The sequence below is a fragment of the Notolepis coatsorum genome (genome assembly GCF_963971535.1).
Source record: "Notolepis coatsorum genome assembly, chromosome: 15".
Lineage (NCBI taxonomy): Eukaryota > Metazoa > Chordata > Actinopteri > Aulopiformes > Paralepididae > Notolepis > Notolepis coatsorum.
In genome coordinates, this window is record NC_140179.1 from 78,558,500 (window position 1) to 78,582,510 (window position 24,011).

At 46.1% G+C, this 24,011-nt stretch overlaps 2 protein-coding genes across 3 annotated transcripts; one reads left to right on the forward strand and one right to left on the reverse strand.

Moving 5' to 3' along the window:
- Positions 1 to 102: 102 nt before the first annotated feature.
- ikbip (IKBKB interacting protein) lies at positions 103 to 13,080 on the forward strand. Of its 2 annotated transcripts, XM_084330261.1 has the most exons (4): positions 103 to 626; positions 1,592 to 1,709; positions 6,323 to 6,544; positions 10,953 to 13,080. In XM_084330261.1, exons 1-4 carry the CDS (start codon positions 409 to 411, stop codon positions 11,514 to 11,516), a joined length of 1,122 nt encoding a protein of 373 aa, XP_084186387.1. In that variant the 5' UTR covers positions 103 to 408; the 3' UTR covers positions 11,517 to 13,080. The 2 variants fall into 2 exon arrangements, with proteins under 2 accessions (XP_084186387.1, XP_084186386.1); XM_084330260.1 differs by lacking the exons at positions 6,323 to 6,544; positions 10,953 to 13,080 and adding an exon at positions 4,599 to 6,112 and having other exon boundaries at positions 105 to 626.
- A 3,520-nt stretch (positions 13,081 to 16,600) lies between these two features.
- On the reverse strand, positions 16,601 to 21,791 carry ckap4 (cytoskeleton associated protein 4). The gene is given in 4 exon segments (XM_084330877.1): positions 16,601 to 18,098; positions 18,101 to 18,331; positions 18,334 to 18,487; positions 21,315 to 21,791. Coding segments are annotated over 4 exon segments (1,230 nt in total). The 5' UTR covers positions 21,336 to 21,791; the 3' UTR covers positions 16,601 to 17,274.
- Positions 21,792 to 24,011: the final 2,220 nt, after the last annotated feature.

Consider the following 24,011-nt stretch of genomic DNA (forward strand, 5'->3'; position numbering starts at 1 on the left):
AGGGGGGCTGCCTCTCTGCCGCTCTAACTCCGCCCGGCCCGACAGTGGAGGGGGGCTCTAACTCCGCCCGGCCCGCCGCCTACGTGGCGAGACGCAGCTTCCCCCATATTTATTTATTTCCAAGGAGCTGTGAAGAGTTTTTTTTTTCTTATTTTTTTATATAATTATGGGCCGTGTGTTTCGAGGTATATACCAGTGGACTGGAGTCTCATCCACACAGACTTAAATGATTGTTCCTGCAGTTCAAGACGTTATTATTAATGGCATTGGCCTACATTATGAATGTATTTGTGAACGGAGTTTCTTATTGTAGGCCTACTGGCGTGCGCTTTTTATCCGGCTAGTAGAAGTGATTCGCTAGGATCGACTTCATTGAGAGTGAGAGGAAGTTGCACATTGATCGATACAATGCCTAATAATGAAGTAAAGCAAAGAAAGAAGGCGCAGTCACAGAAACTGGAAAATGGAAAAGATGATGCTGTCCAGAAAGAGAAACCCGCTGAAGGAAACGATGTTGTGCCACAACAGCAACAGCAACATGATAAACTAGCCTCGTCCTCTTCCATCCTGGACCTGAAGACCGTCCTGTGTTTGCTGTCGCTGGCAGCATGTGCAGTCCTAGCTCGGTGAGCTATTCAATCTATAAAAACGGATGTTTATAGTTTTCACTTTTCAAGAAATACGTTTCTGTAACACACAGGTTTATTCACCGTTATTTATTTGGTTGCTCCCAGCGGCCATACATACCATTCACACAAATCCAGCCGAGTAACCTACTGATTGATTGATTGAAAACTTTATTAACAGATTGCAGAATGGGTACAGTACAGTACGGCTCAATACATACAATTGTTAAGGGGATGCAGACCAGACCAGAGTAACAGTACTGTCTATCTGTATGTCATGTATGTCATATATGTTATGATGAATTGAAAATGGGGGACCCTGATGTAAACAAGACGAAAGTCTTTCTCTGGTCTGCATCCCCTTAACAATTGTATGTATTGAGCTGTACTGTACCCATTCTGCAATCTGTTAATAAACTTTTCAATCAATCAATCAGAGAAAGACTTTCGTCTTGTTTACATCAGGGTCCCCCATTTTCACTTCATCATAACATATATGACATACACGACATTGATTGAAAACTTTATTAACAGATTGCAGAATAGGTACAGTACAGTACAGCTCAATACATACAATTGTTAAGGGGATGCAGACCAGAGAAAGACTTTCGTCTTGTTTACATCAGGGTCCCCCATTTTCAATTCATCGTAACATATATGACATACAGATAGACAGTACTGCTACATGTATACATTTATGACATACCAGATTTACAAATACAGTACTGTTTGTGATACAAAGAGTCTAAAAAAGAGAGTATATACATTTGACGTAGAAACTGTACATTGGATCTGGAATAGTGTTTACTTTTAGTTTGAGTGCAGTCACTGTTCGTTCCATGGTCACTGGTCACAGATGAGCTCTGGGAAGCTTTGTGTATAAATATTATTATTATTATATACAGTAGGTGTCTCATCATGTCTTGCTATTTTGGCTCAACGTGGACTGTACTCTGTGTTTCCAGGCTGGTTCTGCAGCAGAATGAAAGGTTCTCCGACATGGAGGACAAATACAAACTGTTACATGGAAGGACTGCAAACCTGTTCAACATGGAAGACGAATTTCTGAAGGTTTCAAAGAAGGTAAACACAACACGTGTGATTATTCTGTGACATATGGTTCGCTGTGTATGTGTGCATATTTTTCTATGTTTTCCAAAATGTTAACCACATTTTGCTCAATTCTATAGCGTTGTTTGTTTCTTGTACGCCAACAACTATTGCAGCTCCTGACTGATTGATTGATTGAAAACTTTATTTAACAGATTGCAGAATGGGTACAATACAGTACAGCTCAATACACACAATTGTTAAGGGGCTGCAGACCAGAGAAATACTTTCGTCTTGTTTACATCAGGGTCCCCCATTTTCAATTCATCATAACATTTATCACACTTTTGTTCTCCAAACTCATACATTTTTCATCCTTTGTCATCTCGGCTATGCATTTGTGTAGCACCCATAATGCAATGCAGTTGCATTATGACCTGTCCAGAGTTACCGGTAATTATATTGATTTGTTATATATTGTTTACAACACTGCTTTTTTTTTTTTTTTTTTTACTATACCTGTACCTCCCCTCCCCCATGCTGCAATGATGCCTGAATTTCCCCAAGGGGATCAACAAAGGAATGTCTTATTTCCTTGTAGTTCCTTGTTGGGAGCTCTCTTCAATCTCAGGAGAAATAGGAGAGTTTCCCAGTTGGGTGTCACGTTGCGCTCAACTGATAACTGATAAAGGCCCTGTAGGAGCGACACAGATCCTCGTTGAGACCAGCTGAGCTGAGCCATTGAGCGTTGAGATGTCTCATGGCTCCTAAAATCCTACAACGAATCACTGAGGTTTCTTTGAGATCTTCCCTCAATCTTATAATTCTCATGACTGATTTATTTGAGAGAATTTGAAGCTCTCGCATAGGCTTCTCAGAGTCAGACCCCCCCCCCCCCCCAGGCCAAAATCATGCTTTCAGCCAATAGTGATTTCTCCTGATTTGAATTTGAGAAACATGAGGAAATGCCCTTATTCACATTTTTTTTTTTTTTGGATTTTTCCCCCCCTCCCTTTTCCTCTGATTTTCTCCCATCCCAATGTTAGTCGTTATGCCAATTCCCAATCCCCTTCCTGGTCGCTGCGCACTTACCCCCCACAGTCGGTCTGGGAGAGTGGAGGCTATCACGTGCTTCCTCCGACACACGTCTAGCCAATCAACCGCTTCTTTTCACCTGGCAGCGTGGACTCTCACTGAGAGGGTGTAACGTGTGGAAGGATCACACTACCGCCCTTAGATCCTATCCGCGCTGAGCAGGCGCCCCGACCGAACTGTAGGAGTCGCTGTTTACAATGACCTGGACCCACCCCGCCAGCTTTCCCACCCTCTAATACAGCCAATTGTATTAGTGTGAACGGCCAGCCAAGCTGGTGACAACGCCGGAGCTGTGAGCTGGATTCGAACAGGCGAATCCAGCGTCTCCGGTGTTGGTGACGAACGCAATCTCCGCTACGCCACCTGACCGCCCCCCACCTTATTCACATTCTGATATGATTTTAGATTTGGATTTGATTGAAGTTTATTTCAAATATGCAAACAACAACAACAACAACAACAAACAAACATCAAGTACAGATATAGCCTTAAGCCGTTCAAATAATAAATGTATATAAAATATTAAAAGAAAAAAACAAACACAAAAGTCAAACTAAATCTTTTAAAAGGAGTGGGAAGAAGCATACACTTATTTAATCCCACTCCTTTTTACTCATCATCAGATCATACTATATTAACCCTTTAATCGCCAAAAACGCCGTAGGACGTCTTTCCTCGCCATGCTCATTCTGCCAAAGACGCCGTACCACGTCTTTGATATCAATATTTCAAAAATCTGTGATCGAAATCATATTTCTCCCCCGGAGACTTGAGATGTACTGTTGATCCCCTCTCAACTCTCCAACGGTTCAAGAGCGCCATCTGGTGGCCGATCGCCCAGAGCGGAAACAGGAAATGGAAGCTGGTGCTCATTTCAATTCGGTCCGATCACTCGGTAATAGTCCCAGGACTCGAGCTACACACAACGGATAGCAATCCGTTACCAATAACTCGATAAACAACATGATTTGGACGTATATACTATTATACAACCTGGAAATGGATCGCATATTTCTACATCCCATAATAGGAACATTTCTGTTCCACGCTCATCGCCCAACGCTATGAGGAAGCTACGGTAAGATTCAGCGTTATTTTTTAACGTGTTCGATACTAACTGCTCTAATGATCATATCACCCACACTAGATGAATCATATAACGTTGGCCACGGAATTATAAACGACCCCCCCCCCCCCCCCCATCCGGTCAACATCAGATCATAAGTAGTAACTTCTAGAAGCACGTCCATTTGACATTTTTTTATCTTGCGCAGATTGCTATCAAACTGTATTTGATCATCAATATAATGCATTTGGGGCTATAAATCATGTTCTGGAAAAAGCTGCAGAAAACGATAAAAACATACTTATACTTTAGACCGTATTTTAGTATGAATATGTGAATGAAAAAGTATAACGTTGCTACACCCTGAACAATAGATATAGGACATTGAATGGGCCATAGTAATGTCAATTTAGCAATACAATTTAAAAAGTTATAGCCCTGCAAAGAAGGGGAACTTCTCCATATTAAATAGGGCTGGCGGAGGATGGTAAATTATGAATTTAAGCCTGGCGATCAAAGGGTTAACTATACTGATTCATACTTTACTAACTGCTCATTTTACTGTCAGACTTATGGAACAGATCTATTTTTTTTAAATAAATGACATCATCTTGGATTCTGCTTTCCTATGGGCATGCACTCTTCTCTCCCTCCTACATGTTATAATATAATATAATATATTATAATATATTATATGAATACCGACTCGGACACTAGATCTCCCACAGAAACAGCCCTCCTGTTTTGTGTTGCGGCTGCAGCTCGCCGCCTCCGAGGACGACCTGCGGGAGGCGCTGTCCACCGCCTCCCTGGCGACGCGACTCCGACACGACGTCTCCGCCCTCCACGCCGTCGTCGTGGCGATGCAGGCCGACGAGAACGCCGCCTCGCACGACCTGCAGGCGGTCAACGCCCGCTTCCTCGACGTGACGGAGACCTGGCAGGGACGCCTCGCCGCCGTGACCTCCGACCTGTCCGTCCTCAAGACGGAGTCGCGGGAGGCGCACGCCGGGGCCACCGCGCGGGTGAACGAGGCCGAGCGGAGGAACCGGGCGCTGGCGGAGCGCCTGGAGGAGTTCGAGGACAGCACCGGGAGGAACGTCCGCGCCCTGGAGCGCACGGAGGGCGAAGACACCAAGCGGGCCGAGGACCAGCTGGACTGGAACACGGAGCAGATCCGGAAGCTGCAGGAGCAGATCCGTGGCCTGGCCCTGAGGGAGGCGGAGCTGGGCGCCCAGCTCCGGGAACACGTACCCCGGGCGCAGGAGTGCGAGGCCCACCTGCCCGAGGTGGAGGAGGCTGTGCGCTCCATCCTCAGGCTGACGGGGGACCTGAGCGGGGCGGAGCGGAGGCTGGAGGAGGTGACCCTGCAGGTGTTTGGCACCGAGGACAGCATGCTGAAGGCCCTGACCGAGATCCTGGACATCAGGCAGGAGCTGGATGGCCACCAGGCTCACGACAGCATCCAGAAGATGAAGAACGAGCTCTCGGTGGTCAAAGACGCCGTCCGTGAACTCACCATGGTGTTGAGGGGTAGTAGGATCGACGGCCAAGAGGACTCTGAGGCTTTGGGAGGAGGATGGGAGGAGGAGGAGGAGGAGGAGGAGGAGGAGGAGGAGGAAGGGAATCACAATGATGACCCATCCCAACTGGCTCACGATGATGACCTCACGGAGTGATGATGTCAGATGTTTGAAGGAGCAGGTCCTTGAATTGTATTGGCTTTAAAAAAAAAGTTAAACGGCTCCTCGAGCTCGATATATTTATTATATTGTGCACTTCAATGTGATGTTAACAATTGTAAAGCTATTGATTGTATGTAATTATAACGTTATTATTACACTCCAGCCCATTTCAGTTACAGTTTGTTTTAGTATAGTACTACAGTTTATTGGACACATTTAAAACGTATTTGAATTGCCGTCCTTGGTCCTAAAACAATCGTAGGTTCTGCATGAGTAGAATCTAAAAAAAAATGTAATACTTTATATGGCTTTGTAAATATTTAGTGACAAAGGTACTGATATTAGTCATATTATTTTCAATACAAGCAAAGAGTCACTGTAACAACTTAATTCCCCCCCTTGGCAGTTATAACTGTAAAGTTAATTGTCCGTACCTACCTAACGTCTTGATTGATGATCATTAGTATACAGGCATAGCATTTGTACAATTAATTGTTTTGTTTAGTGATAGTATTTCCATGTTATGAGGGGCAGCATATGGCTCTCACTGAGACACATTTGTTTGTTGTGCTTTTCTAATAAAATACCTTTCCAATAAAAACCTTGTTTTTTATTCTGATAAGACGTTCTCCTATATTCACCCGGACCTCCGTTCCACATCTCATCCAGCCGCATGTCATTCTTACTAACCTTCAGCTCTGGGCTGTTTCCTCCTCTCCTGTGACGTACAACCTCTCCTATTTGGTTTATTGAATATTTTTTTTTTCATACCCGTCTCTTCCCTGTGCGTTCTGCTGCAGTGTGAGAGTGTCTGGGTGATGTTGGAGGGTCTGGAGGGCCAGCAGGGGGCGCTGCAGCCCCAGCTGGAGGGCTTGGAGAGGGACATCGGCCAGCTGAAGGACTGGGCGTCGGGTCTGACCGAGAAACGTGCTCATCTCCAGACCAGCCTCGCGGCACTGACCGACGCCGTGGGCCAGATAGAAGAGCGCACCTCGGCCATCACCAGGGATGTTACTAACAAGGTTTGACACGTCCTTTTATCAGATATTTTGTTCACTTAGTATCCCCCCTGCAATTTAGTTTCACGACTACATTTACAGCACCTCAAAGGCACTAAAAACAAAATTACAAACATCTCAAAACAAACTGGTCAGACTACTGCTTGACCTGACTCCTAAACCCACCTCACCCCTGCCCACTTTGACAACCTAGGATGGCTTAGAGTAGACGACAGAGTACAGCAACTTGCAATGGGCCTGGTCTACAAGATACACTACACCACTAAGGTACCCATGTACATGTCGAGGTACTTCCCAAAGGTCAGTGAATACCACGACCACTACACCAGAGGGAGCTCCACAAATCATGTTAAACCCAGATTCGGCTCAAACAAGGGACTAAACACGTTCCGCAATTATGCCACATCAATGTGGAACGCCCTACCTAAAGCTGTAAAGGAATGTGAATCACTACCCACTTTCAAAACCACTCTCAAAGAACACCTACAGGAGACTGCAATTCCAAACTGGCCCCTGCAAATGTCCTAACCCAACCCCCTCCAATGTACAGTAAATGACCCAAGTATGGCTTTGTCAATATTCCAATGTACAGTACAGTGTCCCCCTACGAATTGAAAAAGGGGAACCCTGATGTAAACGAGACGAAAGTCTTTCTCTGGTCTGCATCCCCTTAACGATTGTATGTATTGAGCTGTACTGTACTGTACCCATTCTGCAATCTGTTAATACAGTTTTCAATCAATCAATCAATCAAGGTGCAGCTCAAAGACATGATCCAATAGACTTTTATCCGCCTGAGTCTCCTGAACACGGAGAGACCAATCCCAAGACGATCAGCGCTTTCTTGGCCGAGCTATAGTAACTTTTTCGCATTTACTCCGCACGCGCAGATTGATAAACCTAGATGTCTGAACAATCCAGAGACTCCGTGGGCAATCTGCGCATGCAGAGTTCGGGAGTAGGTGCAGAAAAGTAACTATAGCTCGGCCGAGAAAGCGGCGATCCACTTGGGATTGGTCTCTCTGTGTTCAGGAGACTCGGGTGTATAAAAGTCTCTTGGATCATGTCTCCCGCACCCCCACAGCCGTAGCTACAACCACTTAATGTCAAGGCTCTCATCCACATTCATACATCCCCCCCCTCTCCCCCATGAGCTCAATGTAACGCGGCAGTGCAGTGGTCTCTAGGAGGCAGCCGCACTAACGAGCTGAGCTAAGGGTCCGACCCGTTGGTGGTTAACCCTTTCGCTGCCGCACTACCAAACGGTTAACCCTTTCACTGCGACAATACACAGACGGTTAACCCTTTCACTGCCACACAACAGCCGGGTTAACCTTTTCACGGTAACCGTCGGTAGTGTGATATAAAGGGTTAACCTTCTGTAGTGTGGCAGTGAAAGGGTGACCCCCGCCTCTGGAACCACATGAACCCTATGAACCTGATGACCTACTCCTTGTGCTTCTCCGCCTTCCTACTCTCTCAGTAGAGAGAAGAAGAAAAAAAAGTGAATTTTCCATAGCTGTGACTTTTCCCCCCGATAGGCCCACTCCCGTTGCCACGCCGCCTTTTAGCCAAGTGGCACACACACACACACACACACACTTGGACCTGTGGCCGCTAGAGGGTGGGGGCATTTCTGTGGACCGACCTACCAGCCGACAGAGTGACCTGTAGTCGAGCTGCTGGTCACAGTTAAACTGAGGGGAATAGACTGCCCACTGTTCTCAGTTTCTCACAGCGTCCCTTTGCTGCCTTATTGGTTGCTATTTTCACTGCACACTCTGTTCCACATGAATATGTAAATAAATATCATAAACGGAGGATCCACACCTTTTTAGCCGGAGTGCGCCTTTGGGGGGTGGTTTGATTATATATTATTATTATTATAGCCGATAGATACGCCCAGAGACACCGGATCTGAATGCCAATTCAAGGGTACTACGACTATGCTTGCACCTCATGGTACCAAAGCACCTCAAAGGCGCTAAAAACAAAATTACAAACATCTCAAAACAAACTGGTCAGACTACTGCTTGACCTTACTCCTAGAACCCACCTCACCCCTGCCCACTTTGACAACCTAGGATGGCTTAGAGTAGACGACAGAGTACAGCAACTTGCAATGGGCCTGGTCTACAAGATACACTACACGACCAAGGTACCCATGTACATGACTAAATACTTCCCAAAGGTCAGTGAATACCACGATCACAACACCAGAGGGAGCTCCACAAATCATGTTAAACCCAGATTCGGCTCAAACAAGGGACTAAACACGTTTCGCAATTATGCCACATCAATGTGGAACGCCCTACCCAAAGCTGTAAAGGAATGTGAATCACTACCCACTTTCAAAAACACTCTCAAAAAACACCTAAGGGAGACTGCAACTCGAAACTGGCCCCTGTAAATGTCCGAACACAACCCCCGCCAACACCCCCCCCCCCCCACTCCTACCCCCCCCCCCCCCAACCACCTCCAATGTACAGTCCCACCCCCACCTACCCAATCCAATGTACAGTTTCTACGCCTAATGTATATACTCTTTTCTTTCTGGACTCTTTTTGTATCACAAATACAGTACTGTAATTGCAAATCTGGTATGTCATAAATGTATAGATGTAGCAGTACTGTCTATCTGTATGTCATGTATGTCATATATGTTACGATGAATTGGAAATGGGGGACCCTGGTGGAAACAAGACGAAAGTCTTTCTCTGGTCTGCATCCCCTTAACAATTGTATGTATTGAGCTGTACTGCACTGTACCCATTCTGCAATCTGTTAATAAAGTTTTCATTCATTCATTCATTCAACGGTACATCAGCCAAAACCACATGGACAACATTACTGTGTCCATTATTTGCCAGCGTTTCACAATGATGTGCAACGCCGTCGCTGCCTGATGGGATTACTCTCCGTTTTAAGAAGTTCTCTCCACCCTCGCTGTTACGTGTTGAGCTGTGCACAGGAGCACATAGGTGGAGCAACTCTCAGACCTTGGGAGTACCTCCAGGCACTGTGATATCATGGATGATGATGGGGGGAGGCTGTGGGCAGCAGGGTGAACATATCAACCAACTAATATAATTACTTTCATTTATATAGCGCTTTTCTATGTAGGGTGGCACCATGCACACATCACACAATGGCTAAACGGCTCAGGAGACAGGGATTGATATCAGCCAATTAAGGGGTGGAGGTATGATTAGGTGGCCTTGATGATGTCAGAGCCCTGATTGGGAATTTGGCCAGGAATGTCGGGGAACCCCCTACTCTTTGCGATAGGCGTCCTGGGTTCTTTAACGACGAGATTCAGTCAGGACCTCGGTTTAGCGTCTCATCCGAAGGACGGCACTCGCAGCTGTACGGTGTCCCTATCACCGTAACAGGGCCATTGTTACTGACTGGTCCAGACAGAGTGCCCCCTGCTGGACAACAACACCACTTTCCGACAGCAGCCTTGACCGGGGCTCGAACCGGTGATCATGAGTCCGGAGCTCTACTCATGTAGCCACGCCACAGCAGGAAAGGGACAAATGAGTTTCATTACTGTAAACTAGGGGAGAACGGGGTTGGTTGTTGTCACACGCGTTGGTTGATTATATAATATAATATATTATATATATAAAGTATATAGTAGGTCAATATTCATTATATTACGCCTAGATGCACGATATATCGGCCGCCGATATAATATAATAATAATAATATAATATCGGCCGATATGGCAATTTTTTTTACACATCGGTATCGGTTCGATATCAAGATTGGGCCGATATAAAAAATAAAAAAAATTGTTTTATTAGTTTTTTATTTATTTTTTGTACATGTTTTGGCCTTAAATAGTTTCAAAATATCAGTAATTTCTGAAAGTAAGTTACAAAAGTAAAAAAAATAATGCGTTTTGGAAAATAGCTCTTTATTTGATTATCATAAAAAAGTGTTTTCTATACAGAGATATCAACATCGGTAAATATCGGTATCGGCCAGAACAGCAATATTAATATCGGTTATCGGTATCGGCCACAATTTTCACATCGGTGCATCACTAATTACGCCACCAAAAGCTTAGCTCATCTGGTTCGTGCGGCAGCCTGTTTATTGTTTATTGTTTATTTTCTACATATATTTTTATTATGTTTTTTGTATTTTTATAATTATATATATATACTGTATATATATAAATTATTTATTTTTCCTGTTCTCTTGTGACTACAAATGTTACTGTCTGTTGATCTGTTAATTATTATTATATATATTTTATTTGATTTACTCCCATTTATTTTTTTATATGATTTATTATTGTGTTCTGGTATGTCTTTGTTATAGGTTATGTGAAAAAAAAAGTTTTTATATAATAATAAAAAGGGAAATGCTATTCTCTCTCTCTCTGTGCATCCTCCTCAAGGTGGCGTCGGTACGGACGGACGTACGGAGAATGGGTGGCCTCCAGTCGGAGGTGGAGTCGCTGCTCTCTCAGGTGGGAGAGCTCGAGGACAAGACCGCGCAGGCCGAGCGCACCATGGTCAAGCGCATCGGAGACGTGCTGGCGGGCAGCATCGACCGCGTCTCCGCCCTGCGCTCCGCCTCGGAGAGGAACGCCCAGGCCGTAGAGCAGCTCCGCCGCCGCGTTCCCGAGCTCGCCGTTGCCGACCGGCAGATCTCCGAGCGCTTGCGGGAGCTGGAGGGCGGCCGCGCCCGCCTGATCAGGACGGTGACCTTCGCCGCTGACCTCAAACCCAAGGTTTCGGCGATCAAGCGAGATTTCGCGGCCTTTGAGCCCCGACTGTCTGACCTGGCCCTGCGGATCGGGCGCCTGGCGGAGGACCTGACCCAGAGAGAGGAGGACATCGCGGAGCTCAGGCAGACGTTGACTAACTTGACCGCGGTAGAGGGTGATTTGGGTTTAGCCTCAAAACGGGTCAGGGAAATAGCTGATATCTCTGATATCGTCGGAGATATGCTTTTATAGAGCGGTGTGAGCAGCACGCCCCCTTCCACAAACACGGCCAAATGTAGAGTGAAGAAACTTGTTTCTCTGCCATAAGTCTTGTGACGTGTCTTGACTAATTGCAGATTTACTAGGTTTTAACTCCACCACAAAGATACTAGTGCCCTAATGATGAGGATAAGTGTGAAGACGCTGGCCTCAGTACCATCTACATCCCCTCCTACAGACTCACTTCTCAAGAACTGATGATCAATGCCACCAAAACAAGTCTCATTTTGTAGAACACGATTGAGCCATGCGAATACAGTATACGTCTGTGGCTCGACAAAGTGTCCCCCTTGTAGAGGCCTAATTTTCCACACCGTCGATCTTTTGGATGAGGGTGACGTCAATTCAACCTCACCCCATCGGCTGAGAAAGTGAAAGTGCATTTTGGTGAATATGTCTCCTCCTAGAGCACCAATCAACACAGTTTTTTATCTTTCCTTTCATTTGTCATGCTGGGTCCATCTCTATCCGTTGGGTTAATATGAAGCCTGTGGTGGAACTTTCCTTTAGTGGCACCAATTTTAGTTGGAAATCTGAAACACCGGTGTTAGCAAACCCTGAATGTACGAGGCCTGTCCCCGACTAAGGATTTGTATAGTCGACTTTGATTGGCTGATAGTTGACCAGTCGACTACCCCCACAATGCAAAAACAAATAATTATATTTGAATTTTTTTTGCGGGGGGGGTCATCCCATTTGGGCTGTGGGGGGTGCTTAATGTCTGAAGGAGTCGACTGAAGGCTTCTTGTCCTCTGCGAAAGCATGCAATTGGTCCACTGATGGATACATCTAGATTTTGTCTAGTGTGTTCATTAGACGGGGAAATCCTCTTTCAGTGCCTCTGTGCCCATTTTCCTAGGCAGTTAGCCTCGCTGGTATGCGTGCCATTAGCGTTAGCCACAGTTCTAGGCCTCTTTGCTTTTGGAAAGAATGATTTAAAAAAAAATATATATATATATATATTTTTTTTGCATTAGACGAAGAGGTTGGCAGTCGCCTACGGCTCATTTCGATAGATTATTCGACTAGTCAAGGTCAGCCCTACTGTCCTGTCAAGCGGCCAGTACTTCTGCATACTTCTGAAGATATGGAAAAGTGAGTGCAAGCGATGTACCGTAATCACATCTACCTACTACACGTTTGAAAGGGTTGTAAAGGTTTATCTTGGAACTGTGCCTTTCGGCGAAAGCAATCTGTTGTTTTATATGGTCGCCTTTGATCGCTCCTGTTCAACAGTAAAGGAATGTACAGTGGAATGATGGAAGTGACGGAGCCTGTTTGTCCACACAGGCCGGGAACATCAACAGAGCTGTTTCAAGTCTCGCTTCTCATATGTTAAGACAGTGAATGATTCTAGGGTTGTACATTTTTTTAAAGGTTTACCATAATATCAAATAGTGGCTAATGTGTGGATTGAAATTCCACATCAGATATGTCTGCTGTAGTAATGTCCTTGCCTTTTTTTTTCTTCTTTTTTTTTACATGTTGCTGATTGCATTGGGAGGGGATTGAACATTAAAATAATTATGGAAGTGTATTGTTTGCTTTCGTGTTGCGTCTACTGAGATGAAACCTCACGTGTAATAGAATAAGTGTATTGGGGGGAAGAGCAATGCAACACCTGGAGCAGAGCTGTGTAATCAGCCGAGAGTAGCAGCCATTTGCCAAACAGCCCAAATCACATCCATGTGACCTCAGAGCATTGTTTATCTTTTACAGGAACATGGTCTTGTTTGGGGGTTGAACTAACACATACCTGGGATTGTTTGGTGACAACCTAACATTATGAAGCACATACTACAACATAACATTATGAAGCACATACTACAACCTAACATTATGAAGCACACATACTACAACCTAACATTATGAAGCACATACTACAACCTAACATTATGGAGCACATAATCCATTCTAACATCATGAAGCACATAATCCAATCTAACATCATGAAGCACATAATCCAATCTAACATTATGAAGCAACATTATGAAACACAATGCAGTGAGATGGACTCCATAAATCCAAGGTTTTACGTGTGCAGGTGGTCATTACTATATTACAGGCTGCATGTCAAAAGTTTAATATAAACAGTCTGCCACACTAATAATACCTTTTAAGTATTTTAATTTAGATTTATATATATATATTGAGCTTTGTGCGCAAGATGATTAACTATGATAATTTGTTTGAACACGTCTGCCGCATATCTAAATCAGAGTGCAGTAGTGTTGGAACTCTGAGTAGTGTATCCAGAGATGATGAAATCAACCCCAGGGACCATCTCTCCTATATGAGCTGTTCAAACTTGCATCTTCGTTCCCACCACCAATGCAATGTAATTACGGCTTAAATAAAGAAATCAAATCAAACATCAAAGTTTATTCGTCACATACTCCGTCATATAGTGTGCAGTGTGAAATGCTATCATAATGAACTAATGAAATATCATTAGCTGTTAGTGGCGTTTTCACATTATGATTATTACCATTTAGTCTTTATTTCTTTATTTCAGATCCCCATTTTGATTGAAGCTCTATCTGTATGTCGTGTGTGTCATATGATGAATTGAAAATGGGGGACCCTGATGGAAACAAGACGAAAGTCTTTCTCAGGTCTGCATCCTCTTAACAATTGTATGTATTGAGCTGTACTGTACCCATTCTGCAATCTGTTAATAAACTTTTCAATCAATCAATCACAATTGATTGATTGAAAACTTTGCAGATTGCAGAATGGGTACAATACTGTAAGGCTCAACAAGAAGTCTACTCCTATGTTCTGAAGAGCTAAAGAGTGTGTTAGAGTGAGAGTTTAAATGCTGTAAGCGTGTGGTGTGAATCCATTATCATGCAATCTAGTGTGATGAACATCCAATCGATTATCTAACGTGATTTTTCATACCAAAGCACATCTATATAGAAAGGGAAAAAAAGTCCTTCCGAATGTCACAACAGGTATTTTTTGTTGTGTCTGGGGTTCAGGTAGAGGTTAAATGCTATTTGAGGGGGACAGTGGCAAACAAAGGATTACAAGTGCGTTCCCTTTGACTAGATTTGGGGATATCTGAGGTACCGTACTTTTCGCACTATAAGCCGCACCCGACTATAAGCCGCAGCAGCTAAATTGAATGATGTGTACATATATAAGCCGCACTGGACTATAAGCTGCATGTGTTTTAATGTTTAATTACCATATGTAAGGAGTGGAGCCTGTGGCTTAATTTGACTCAACACGGGAAACCTCACCCGGCCCGGACACGGAAAGGATTGACAGATTGATTGCTCTTTCTCGATTCTGTGAGTGGTGGTGCATGGGCGTTCTTATATTGAGCTTTAAGTTCCCACCTCTACAGAGAATGACTCCCATTGGGACACAATACTGTCGGACAAATAACATTAACTCATTTACAAGTTGTATTAAGTTTAGCAAATAAGGGAACAGATAAATAACATTTCAATGCAGTAAAAAAAGCAATATTTCGATTTTCGGGTTTTGTCCACATATAAGCTGCACCGTTATATAAGCCGCAGGGTCGAAAATGGGGGGAAAAAGCCGCGGCTTATAGTCCGAAAAGTACGGTAAACTAATATTTAACCTCCCCACACTATCCCTGTTTTGTTTCAGATAAGATATTCCATTATTGATCTTAGGCATCATAGCAGCATGGGAGAGGGGCATAGCAGAATATTTTCAGAGTGGGCAGTCCATTCCCCTTATTAGTATTAGTCCATCCCCCTTATTATTGTTCTTATTGACAGTAGGAGATTTATCTCCAATTCACCTTATAGGACGCATCACTGTACACTATTCACTAATTGGTTGGACTTCACTGGCTACACGCAGGTTGCAGCACTGGTATGTTTTTATATATAAGGCTGTTCTTGGAAAACGTCCATGGTAGGACATCAGTTCCAAGCTTGAATTAATTCAAAACTCGCTCAACCTCAGATCCAGCACCTGGATGCACTTTAAAATACCGCCTGTGTGGACTGAGGCAAGTAAAAGAAGCCTGTTTTATTTTGGTCCTTGGGCCTGGCATGACCTCCAGACACGTCTCAAACTGGCCTCTCCGATCTCCTTGTATTGTTTTAAACAAAAAATATCGGAAATCCTTTCCTGTTGAATAAAACATGTTGGTTGATTGCTATTGTTTTATTGTGCTTGTATTTTTTTTAACTGAATTTGACTTTTCATTTAAAATACCGGTTGTATGGTAGTCTACTGTATGTGTATTGTGTCTTGTTATGTATGTTTTGTCATAATTTGTGCTCGCCAGATTACCCTTGAAAAAGAGACCTCGTCTCAATGGGTTTTTATTTTCTGGTTAAATAAAGGTTTGATGATGAGGTTCAGGTGAGATTTGACCCAGGCCAGCAGGGCTATAGGAGGGGGGGGGGGGGGGGGGGGTTCAGGCCAGCAGGGCTATAGGAGGGGGGGGGGGTTCAGACCAGCAGGGCTATAGGAGGGGGGGGGGGGGGGGGGTTCAGGCCAGCAGGGCTATAGGAGGGGGGGGGGGGGGGGGGGTTCAGGCCAGCAGGGCTATAGGAGGGGGGGGGGTTCAGGCCAGCAGGGCTATATGAGGGGGGGGGGTTCAGGCCAGCAGGGCTATAGGAGGGGGGGGGGGGGGTTCAGGCCAGCAGGGCTATAGGAGGGGGGGGGGGGGTTCAGGCCAGCAGGGCTATAGGAGGGGGGGGGGGGGGTTCAGGCCAGCAGGGCTATAGGAGGGGGGGGGGGGGGTTCAGGCCAGCAGGGCTATAGGAGGGGGGGGGGGTTCAGGCCAGCAGGGCTATAGGAGGGGGGGGGGGGTTCAGGCCAGCAGGGCTATAGGAGGGGGGGGGGGGGGGGGGTTCAGGCCAGCAGGGCTATAAGAGGGGGGGTTCAGGCCAGCAGGGCTATAGGAGAGGGGGGGGGGGGGTTCTGGCCAGCAGGGCTATAGGGGGGGGGGGGTCAGGCACAGCTTGGTCAAATTTGAACAAATGGCGACTGGGTGGAAGTTGTTAAGAGAAAAGCATTTAATTTACACATATGACAAGTAAAGGTCTGCACAGCAAATGTGTAGGAACAGTTCATTTTTATTTGTTTTTTGTAACAAAACATAATCAGTAAAACCATGGCAGGCTGGTGAAAGACCTTGTATTTGTGTTTTGTGAAGAAAAAAATATTAAAAAGCGCCGGCACAGATATTCAAATGAACACATCAATAACATTCGGGGGTGGAAAAACAAAATGGAAAACAAAACAATAAGAAAAAAAACAAAACCTACAGTGCAGTATGAGTGTTTTGATTTAAATTCACAGTCCACTACTTCCCTTTTCCTTCAGACTCAACCCAGTCTACCTCGCAACATTCAAGTTAACCTTTTCTCTCACTGCTTACCCCTCAAATATACTTTATCTGAGGTCAACTAATATTTAACCTCCCCCACTATCCCAGTTTTGTTTCAGATAAGAGAAGATAAGATATTCCTTTATTGATCCCCTTGGGGAAATCCAGGCATCATAGCAGCATTTTTTCAGAGGAGAGTGGGCAGTCCATTCCCCTTAATACCCCCCAAAAAAAGGCAACCAACAGTATGACATCATCCGTGGAGCTCTAAACAACATCACTTTGTTTTAGCACCTATCCCAGAAACGAGGAAGAGTCAGTGATAGCCAGAAAGGGGCTTTTTTAATATTGTCCATGTGTGCGTCAATAGGAGGTTTGAGTATTGTGATGTCACATTGTTAATTACTTCTTCTTCTTGTTAGGAGCTTTGGATAAGGCCTCTAGTGAATCGGTGGTCTTCTGCAGTGCCCCCTGGAGGTCAGTAATAGCTTGCTCGTGGAGTTCCAGCTTGGCCGCTTTGTTCTCCAAGCCGGTCACCAAGCTTCTGAGGTTCTCCAGCTGCTGCGGGGTCTCGCTGCCTGCGTCCACGCTGCCTTCCAGGTCGGCCAGTCTCTTCTCCACCGCCTCCACCTGCTGACCCACCAGGCCGGAGTCCTCCACAGACAGCTTGGTCTGAGCCGCCGCGTTGGACTCCATCTCCTCTAGGCTGCTCCGCAGCGCCTGCAGCTCTCCCTGTAGACCGCTCCTGGCTTTCTCCGCGGCCTGCTCCTGGACGGCCAGCGTGCTCTCGTGGGAGTCGTACTTGGCCAGTATCGACTCCACCCTGGAGGCAAGCTCCGACACGGACGCCGTCAACGATTCCCCGCCGTCCTCCGACGCCTTGACTCTGACCTCCAGACCCTCGGATCTGCTCTGGGCCTGCGAGGACGCCTCCTGGGCCTCCCCCTCCACGCTCCGCAGGGCCTCCGCGGCCTGTTCCAACCCACCTTCCAGCGCCTGAGCTTTATCCTTCAGCTCCTGGACGCCGGCCTCCGCTCCGGCCACCGACTCCCGCAGGCTCCCGGCGGTCTCCTGCACCAGCGACCGCACCGCGCCCACCTCCTCGGACAGCGACACCACCTCCTGGTTGCGGGTCTGCAGCTCCGCCCTCACCGCGCCTATCTGCTCCCGGAGCGAGTCGGTCGAGGCTTCGGCCTCCCGCTTGGCCGCGCCGAGTTCCGCACTTGGTCGACGACGGCGGACAGCTCCCGCTTGACGAGCGCCGGGTCTTCCATCTCGTCCAGACGGGCCTTGAAGTCGGCCAGCTGGCTCTGCGCCTCGCCCTGGCTCTCGGTGACCTGCGCCACGCCCGCCGCGACGGAGCGACTCAGCTCGGACAGGCGCTCCTCCACGGCCTTCTCCAGGGACGAGGAGTCCTGCTCGCCGCCCTCCTTGACCTCTCGGATGGCCTCCGAGAGGTCCTGAGGAGATCGTTCTGGAGCTTATGGAGGGCCTCCTCCACCCTCCTTGTCTCCACCTCGCCCTTCCTCAAGCGGCTGGTGGCGCCCTCCAGCTCCACCCGGGTGATGCCCAGAGCAGACTCCAGCCCATCCACGTTACTCCTCAGCGACTCCACCTGTCCGACCACGGAAGAGAAAAAACATTAGTATTATTGTATGTCACCGTAAAGATCTTCATTTCTACCTACCAAGTGTCATGGAGACGGACCCTGTCGGCCACCCGCCCCCTGCGGACGGGTGTCCCCCAGGGCTCGGTCCTAGGACCCCTTCTCTTCTCCCTCTACACTAAATCACTGGGTAACATTATCACGTCTCATGGCTTCTCGTATCATTGTTATGCCGATGATACTCAACTCTTCCTCTCCTTCCCTCCCTCAGATATCCACGTCTCTGAGCGGATCTCGGCCTGTCTGTCCGACATCTCCGCCTGGATGACGACCAACCACCTCAAACTGAACCTAAGCCAAACAGAATTGCTCCACCTGCCGGCCAAATCCTCCCCCCTGACCGACCTTTCCATCACAGTCGAGAATGCAGCTGTGACCGCGTCCCCGACCGCCAAGAACCTTGGTGTTGTCCTTGACGACCAGTTGAACTTCTCCGCTCACATCGCAGCGACAACCAGAATCTGCAGATTCCTCCTGAGCAACGTCAGAAGGATCCGCCCCTTCCTGACAAAAGAAGCCACCCAACTCCTCGTCCAATCAACAGTCATCTCCCGCCTTGACTACTGCAACGCACTGCTAGCTGGCCTCCCGGCCACGCCACCAAGCCTCTTCAACTCATTCAGAACGCAGCGGCCAGCCTAATCTCAAACCTACCGAAGTCAGCCCATGTCAACCCACTTCTCAGGGACCTGCACTGGCTCCCCATTGCTGCACGAATCTGCTTCAAGGCCCTCGACCTAGCATACCGTGCGGCAAAGGGAACCGCTCCCGCCTACCTCCGGCCAATGGTCTCTAACCCTACGCTCTGCATCTTCTGGCCGCCTCAGACCTACTCCTATCCAAGCTCCGGGAGGGTCATCAAAGAGAAGTCGCCTATTCTCGGTCCTTGCCCCACAATGGTGGAATGAACTACCCACCCCAGTTAGGACAGCCGAAACCCGTCCAATCTTTCGCCGTCGTCTAAAGACGCACTTCTTCAACCACTATCTGAAAAAAAAAATATATATATATATATATATCTAACCCTAACTAACCTTACTATCATGCACTTGTCCTAATAACTAACCTACACTGTAGCACTCAACACTTTGATGAACATTGTTACTCAGCTGATAGAGTTGTACCCTTCCTGATGACTTGTCGTACAGAACTTGTAAGTCGCTTTGGATAAAAGTGTTCAGCTAAATGACTAAATGTAAAAACATTAGTATCGTACATCACCGTAAAGATCTTCATCTCTGGGCGGCTAGGTGGTGTAGTGGGCAAGGCACTCGCCACCAATGTGGAGACGCTGGGTTCGCATGTTCGAATCAGCTCTCCACATTGTTTTCAGTTTGGCTGGTCGTCCGTACTAATACAATTGGCAGTATTAGAGGGTGGGAAACTGATGGGTGGGGATCGGGCGTTGTGGACAGCGACTCCTACAGGTCGGTTGGTGCGCCTGCGCAGTAGAATCAGGAAGTGTCGGGGGCAGCGTGAGCCTCCCACGCGTTACTCCTCGCCACTGAGAGATCGAGCTGCGCAGGTGAAAAGATGCGACTGCTGTTACCTCAAGTACCGGAGGGGACTTGTGCTATGTATGACTTAGTCCACATTGCAGCCGGCTTGTGGGAGGCAAGAACAGCGTTCGTGACAGGGGAGGGTTGAATTGGATGATACGAAATTGGGATGGGAGAAAATATAGAAAATGGGAGAAAAAGTGGATAAAAAAAAAAGATCTTCATCTCTAACGATGAAGAGAAACGGAGACCATTGGCACTTGCGGAAATAAGTCACACACACCGTTCACTCTGGATTGAAAAGAATTTTCTTTCATTCAAATCAATATACATCATCATAATAGTGACCAATGGCTAACATCTATTTAGAGAGAAATTACATGCAGGGGTGGTGTGTGTGTGCGTGTGTGTGTGTGTGGGGGGGGGGGGGGGTACAAGTTTACATTGATTCAGTCATGGTTACACTGAAATGTATTTTACATCATACCTTTGTGGGGTGTGCTCACAGCCAATGACTCAATGTTTGAACTGTATAATATAAATCTACATACTGTATGCCTGAAGGATATGTGTACCTATAGAATTACATAAATGAATAGCCAAGTCGTCTCCTTACTTAACCAAACCAATGTAAGGAGACGTGTAAGATGATGTGTGGCTAAAGGAAATGCTGGAGTACTATGGTACTTCCTGCATCCAGTTTAAACTGGTTCAGAACATGTTAACCATAGCTCACATGTGCATACAAAGGATAGGTATGTCACAGTGAATGTCAAGGAAAATTAATGAATGAATGTGGAAGAATGTGGAATCAGGAAGGAACAAGGTAGCGTAACTTATGGGGTTTTAGAGTCTGCTCTATTTCAAGTAATGATTCTATTCCAAGTTAATGCCAGCATGTACAAGTAGGTACAGACAGAGTACATGAAAATGAAGTGTACAACGAAATGATTATGCTATCAAAAACATTGGTGAACACAGAGAGAACTGGACTTTGTGCCAACTCATCAAACTTTTTAATGGAAGACGTGTGTGTGTGTGTCTGTCTGTGGAAGAAAGGGGGGCGTATTTTCTTTGCAGTTTCTCTCATAATTACCATTGTTAAATGTGAGAGACATAGCCTATAGCCTAGCGATTCCCAATGTCAACCGTATGCCCTGCCCGACTCTACAATCAGTACGGGCTCTATCTTTATCTCCTGTCCTTGACATCAGAATCAGAATTAGGATGTATCCGTGTTCCCTGGTGTCGTGTGTGTGTGCGCCTCCAGTCCTTACCTGTTGGAGAACGCCATCCATTTGACGCGTCAACGCCACATTTCTCTTCGTGCTCTCTTCATTGTTGCTGCTGACCTGGTGGACTTCTTCCAGCACTTGTTGCAGATAAAAAGCTGCAAAACCCGCGGCGGCTACCAACACGATGTAACAGACAGCGGCTATAAGCTTGAGGTTGGATCCCGACCCCGGCGGCCCTGCTGGGGCGGGGGGCCACTGGTTACCCCGTTACTACTGCTGCTTTCTGGACCTTCTTCGCCACGTCATCTTGGTGGCTCGGTGGTGGTGGTGAAGACGGCTTCTGATCGCTGCTTGAACTGCTCTTGTTTCTGTTCTTCGCAGTCATCGTTGCTGGGAGTGGGACGGGACCTCGGCGAGAGGTTGGATGGCTTGGGGATGAATGATGATTACGCGCTGCGTCCTGGGAGTCTGGTGTGGGACACTGTGGATGAAAGTGTTCCCAGTCCAGTCCCACTTTATACAGGCAGCGTATCAGGGAGCGCGTCGTGTCTCTCCTGCAGGGCTCTGTGCATTGAGGGGGGGGGGGGGCTGTCCATGTACAACCAGTTCTATATGTTCATAATGACTTCTTATATACTTTATTAACATGATGCAATGAGGTCGGTCGCCGACACTGCCATAACGTTATATAATAATAATAACAATAACAATGATTAAAAAAAAAAAAAAAAAGTGCATGATTGTTGTGCATTTTAACTAAGAAACAGAAAAAAAGCGCATTTCATATAAAAGTTTCTTATTTTTGTATGACAACTAATAAAGAAACTTGAAACATATCTTTCCAAAGAAATGTGTAACAATAAATGTAAAAGAAGGTGCGTTTCATCTATAGTCCATTATTATAGCAACAGTTACATACTGTTTACATGGTCCAGCATCCCCCCAGTCATAGACTATAGGCTACTGGTCACATTATGTTGAGTTTAGTATAATTGTTCTCACTTTTACTAACAGTAAATGAGTTTGAGTATATAGTTTCCCCTGCACGCAGGCCTATAGCCTGAACTAGAGAGAGAGCAGGGGGATGGCTGGCCTGCTCTCTCTCTCTCTCTCTCTCTCTCTCTCTCTCTCTCTCTCTCTCTCTCTCTCTCTCTCTCTCTCTCCCTGTCTGTCTGTCGGACTCCTTCGCTCCTCCCTTCATACGTGGCAGCAGTTGTGTTGGTGCACGATGGCCCCAAATACATCTTCTTTCCATTCAGCTATTAACATCTCTCCTTACTGTAATAATAAAACCCCAACGCGAGCCGCATCATAGCCTTTGCTGTCAACTATGTACTGAGAACTGTACTAACGCTCTATGCGTCAATTGTAAAGCGCGTTGGGCAGTAAAATACTAGAAAGGCGCTGTATAGGCTATAGAAATGCAGCCATTATTATTATTAATATTATAATAATTATTATTATTATTATTGTTGTTATTCTAAGTTAATGAATCCCCTTGGGGGAACCCACACTGTAAGAAAAAAAAGCTGCAAGAAAACGGTAAATGTCTGGCATCAATGGTTGACAAATAATTACTGTCAAATTACAGTAAAATCAAATACATTTACAGATTACAACCTTTATTTAATGGTTAATATTTTGATAAAAGGTAATTTACTGTATTTTTATGGAATTTACACTTAACGTAGAAAAACAAAAGTAATCTGTAAAATAATACAGTGAATTTCCCGTGAAAAAAACAAAAAAAATGTACAGTGCATCCTAACTATTAGTGGGCAGCCAGTCACGGGGACGGACTCCAGTTCTGTATCACACTAGCTCACGCTCAGCGTCTCATGCATATATCTCGCTTCAGCATATATACACTGAATAAATTTCAAAATGTACCTTTAAATGCCAGCGCCAGCATTCATCTGGCCACACCCCCATCCGCTTACCTATATAAGCAGGGGTGGTGCCACACACTCATCTCCTTCTCAAATTTCATCACAAGCAACGTGTTGCTATATGCCCACTTGACGTGGAGAAAAATATTGGCTGGAAAAGCAATGTTTACGGGGAAAGGAAGAACAAGGAGATACGTTGACATCATATCTTTATTTTCTCTCTCACTATTTTCGAGAAAATACGGCGATATTGTCTTCGTCACTGGAGTGTCTGGAAGATGGTGATCATTCTAAAAATCCTCCACCGGTTTTCGTATTGGGAGCACGCCGCTGCATGCCTCTCAACTGCAGTTCCTTGCTGTGTTGGTTGGGGTGAAACCTTTCAGGACACAGCTGAACTGTAGGACGCGCCGCTGTTGTGAGAAGCGGTGGGTTTCAGGTTGGGTGAGTACTGTTTGCTTGCGGCTCCACTTGTCTGTTAGTGCTATGGGGGCTAACTGACAATGTTTACGAACACCGGCCCCAGTTTAAGGTCTTTTGGTTCAGCCTCTTGGGCAGCAGCGGAAGACCTTGATCTGAAGCCCATTATAGTTTGACTAGTGGGCCACGACCATTAACACTGGTGATCCCTGTGTTTTCTGGACGAGTGGATATCTCTCTGTCACCGTGTTAAGGCCCCATCTTTCATAGCCAAATGAGAGTATTCCCTCACGAGGAGATATGGGCATAGATGTTCTTTAGCGGAAGATCTGTGTTCAAAGTCAGCTACACAGGCCAGTTGGGTATTGTGCTGGCTCCGTCGGGTGTTGGTAAAATCACCGTTGTAAAACTGTGTTAACATCTTGTTTCT

Excerpts from the sequence above, each read along its gene's own strand:
- ikbip (XM_084330260.1), top strand. The coding sequence starts at position 409 with ATGCCTAATAATGAAGTAAAGCAAAGAAAGAAGGCGCAGTCACAGAAA. Across the intron at positions 627-1,591 it reads GCATGTGCAGTCCTAGCTCG|GCTGGTTCTGCAGCAGAATG; the intron begins GTGAGCTATTCA and ends CTGTGTTTCCAG. Across the intron at positions 1,710-4,598 it reads TTCTGAAGGTTTCAAAGAAG|CTCGCCGCCTCCGAGGACGA; the intron begins GTAAACACAACA and ends TTGCGGCTGCAG.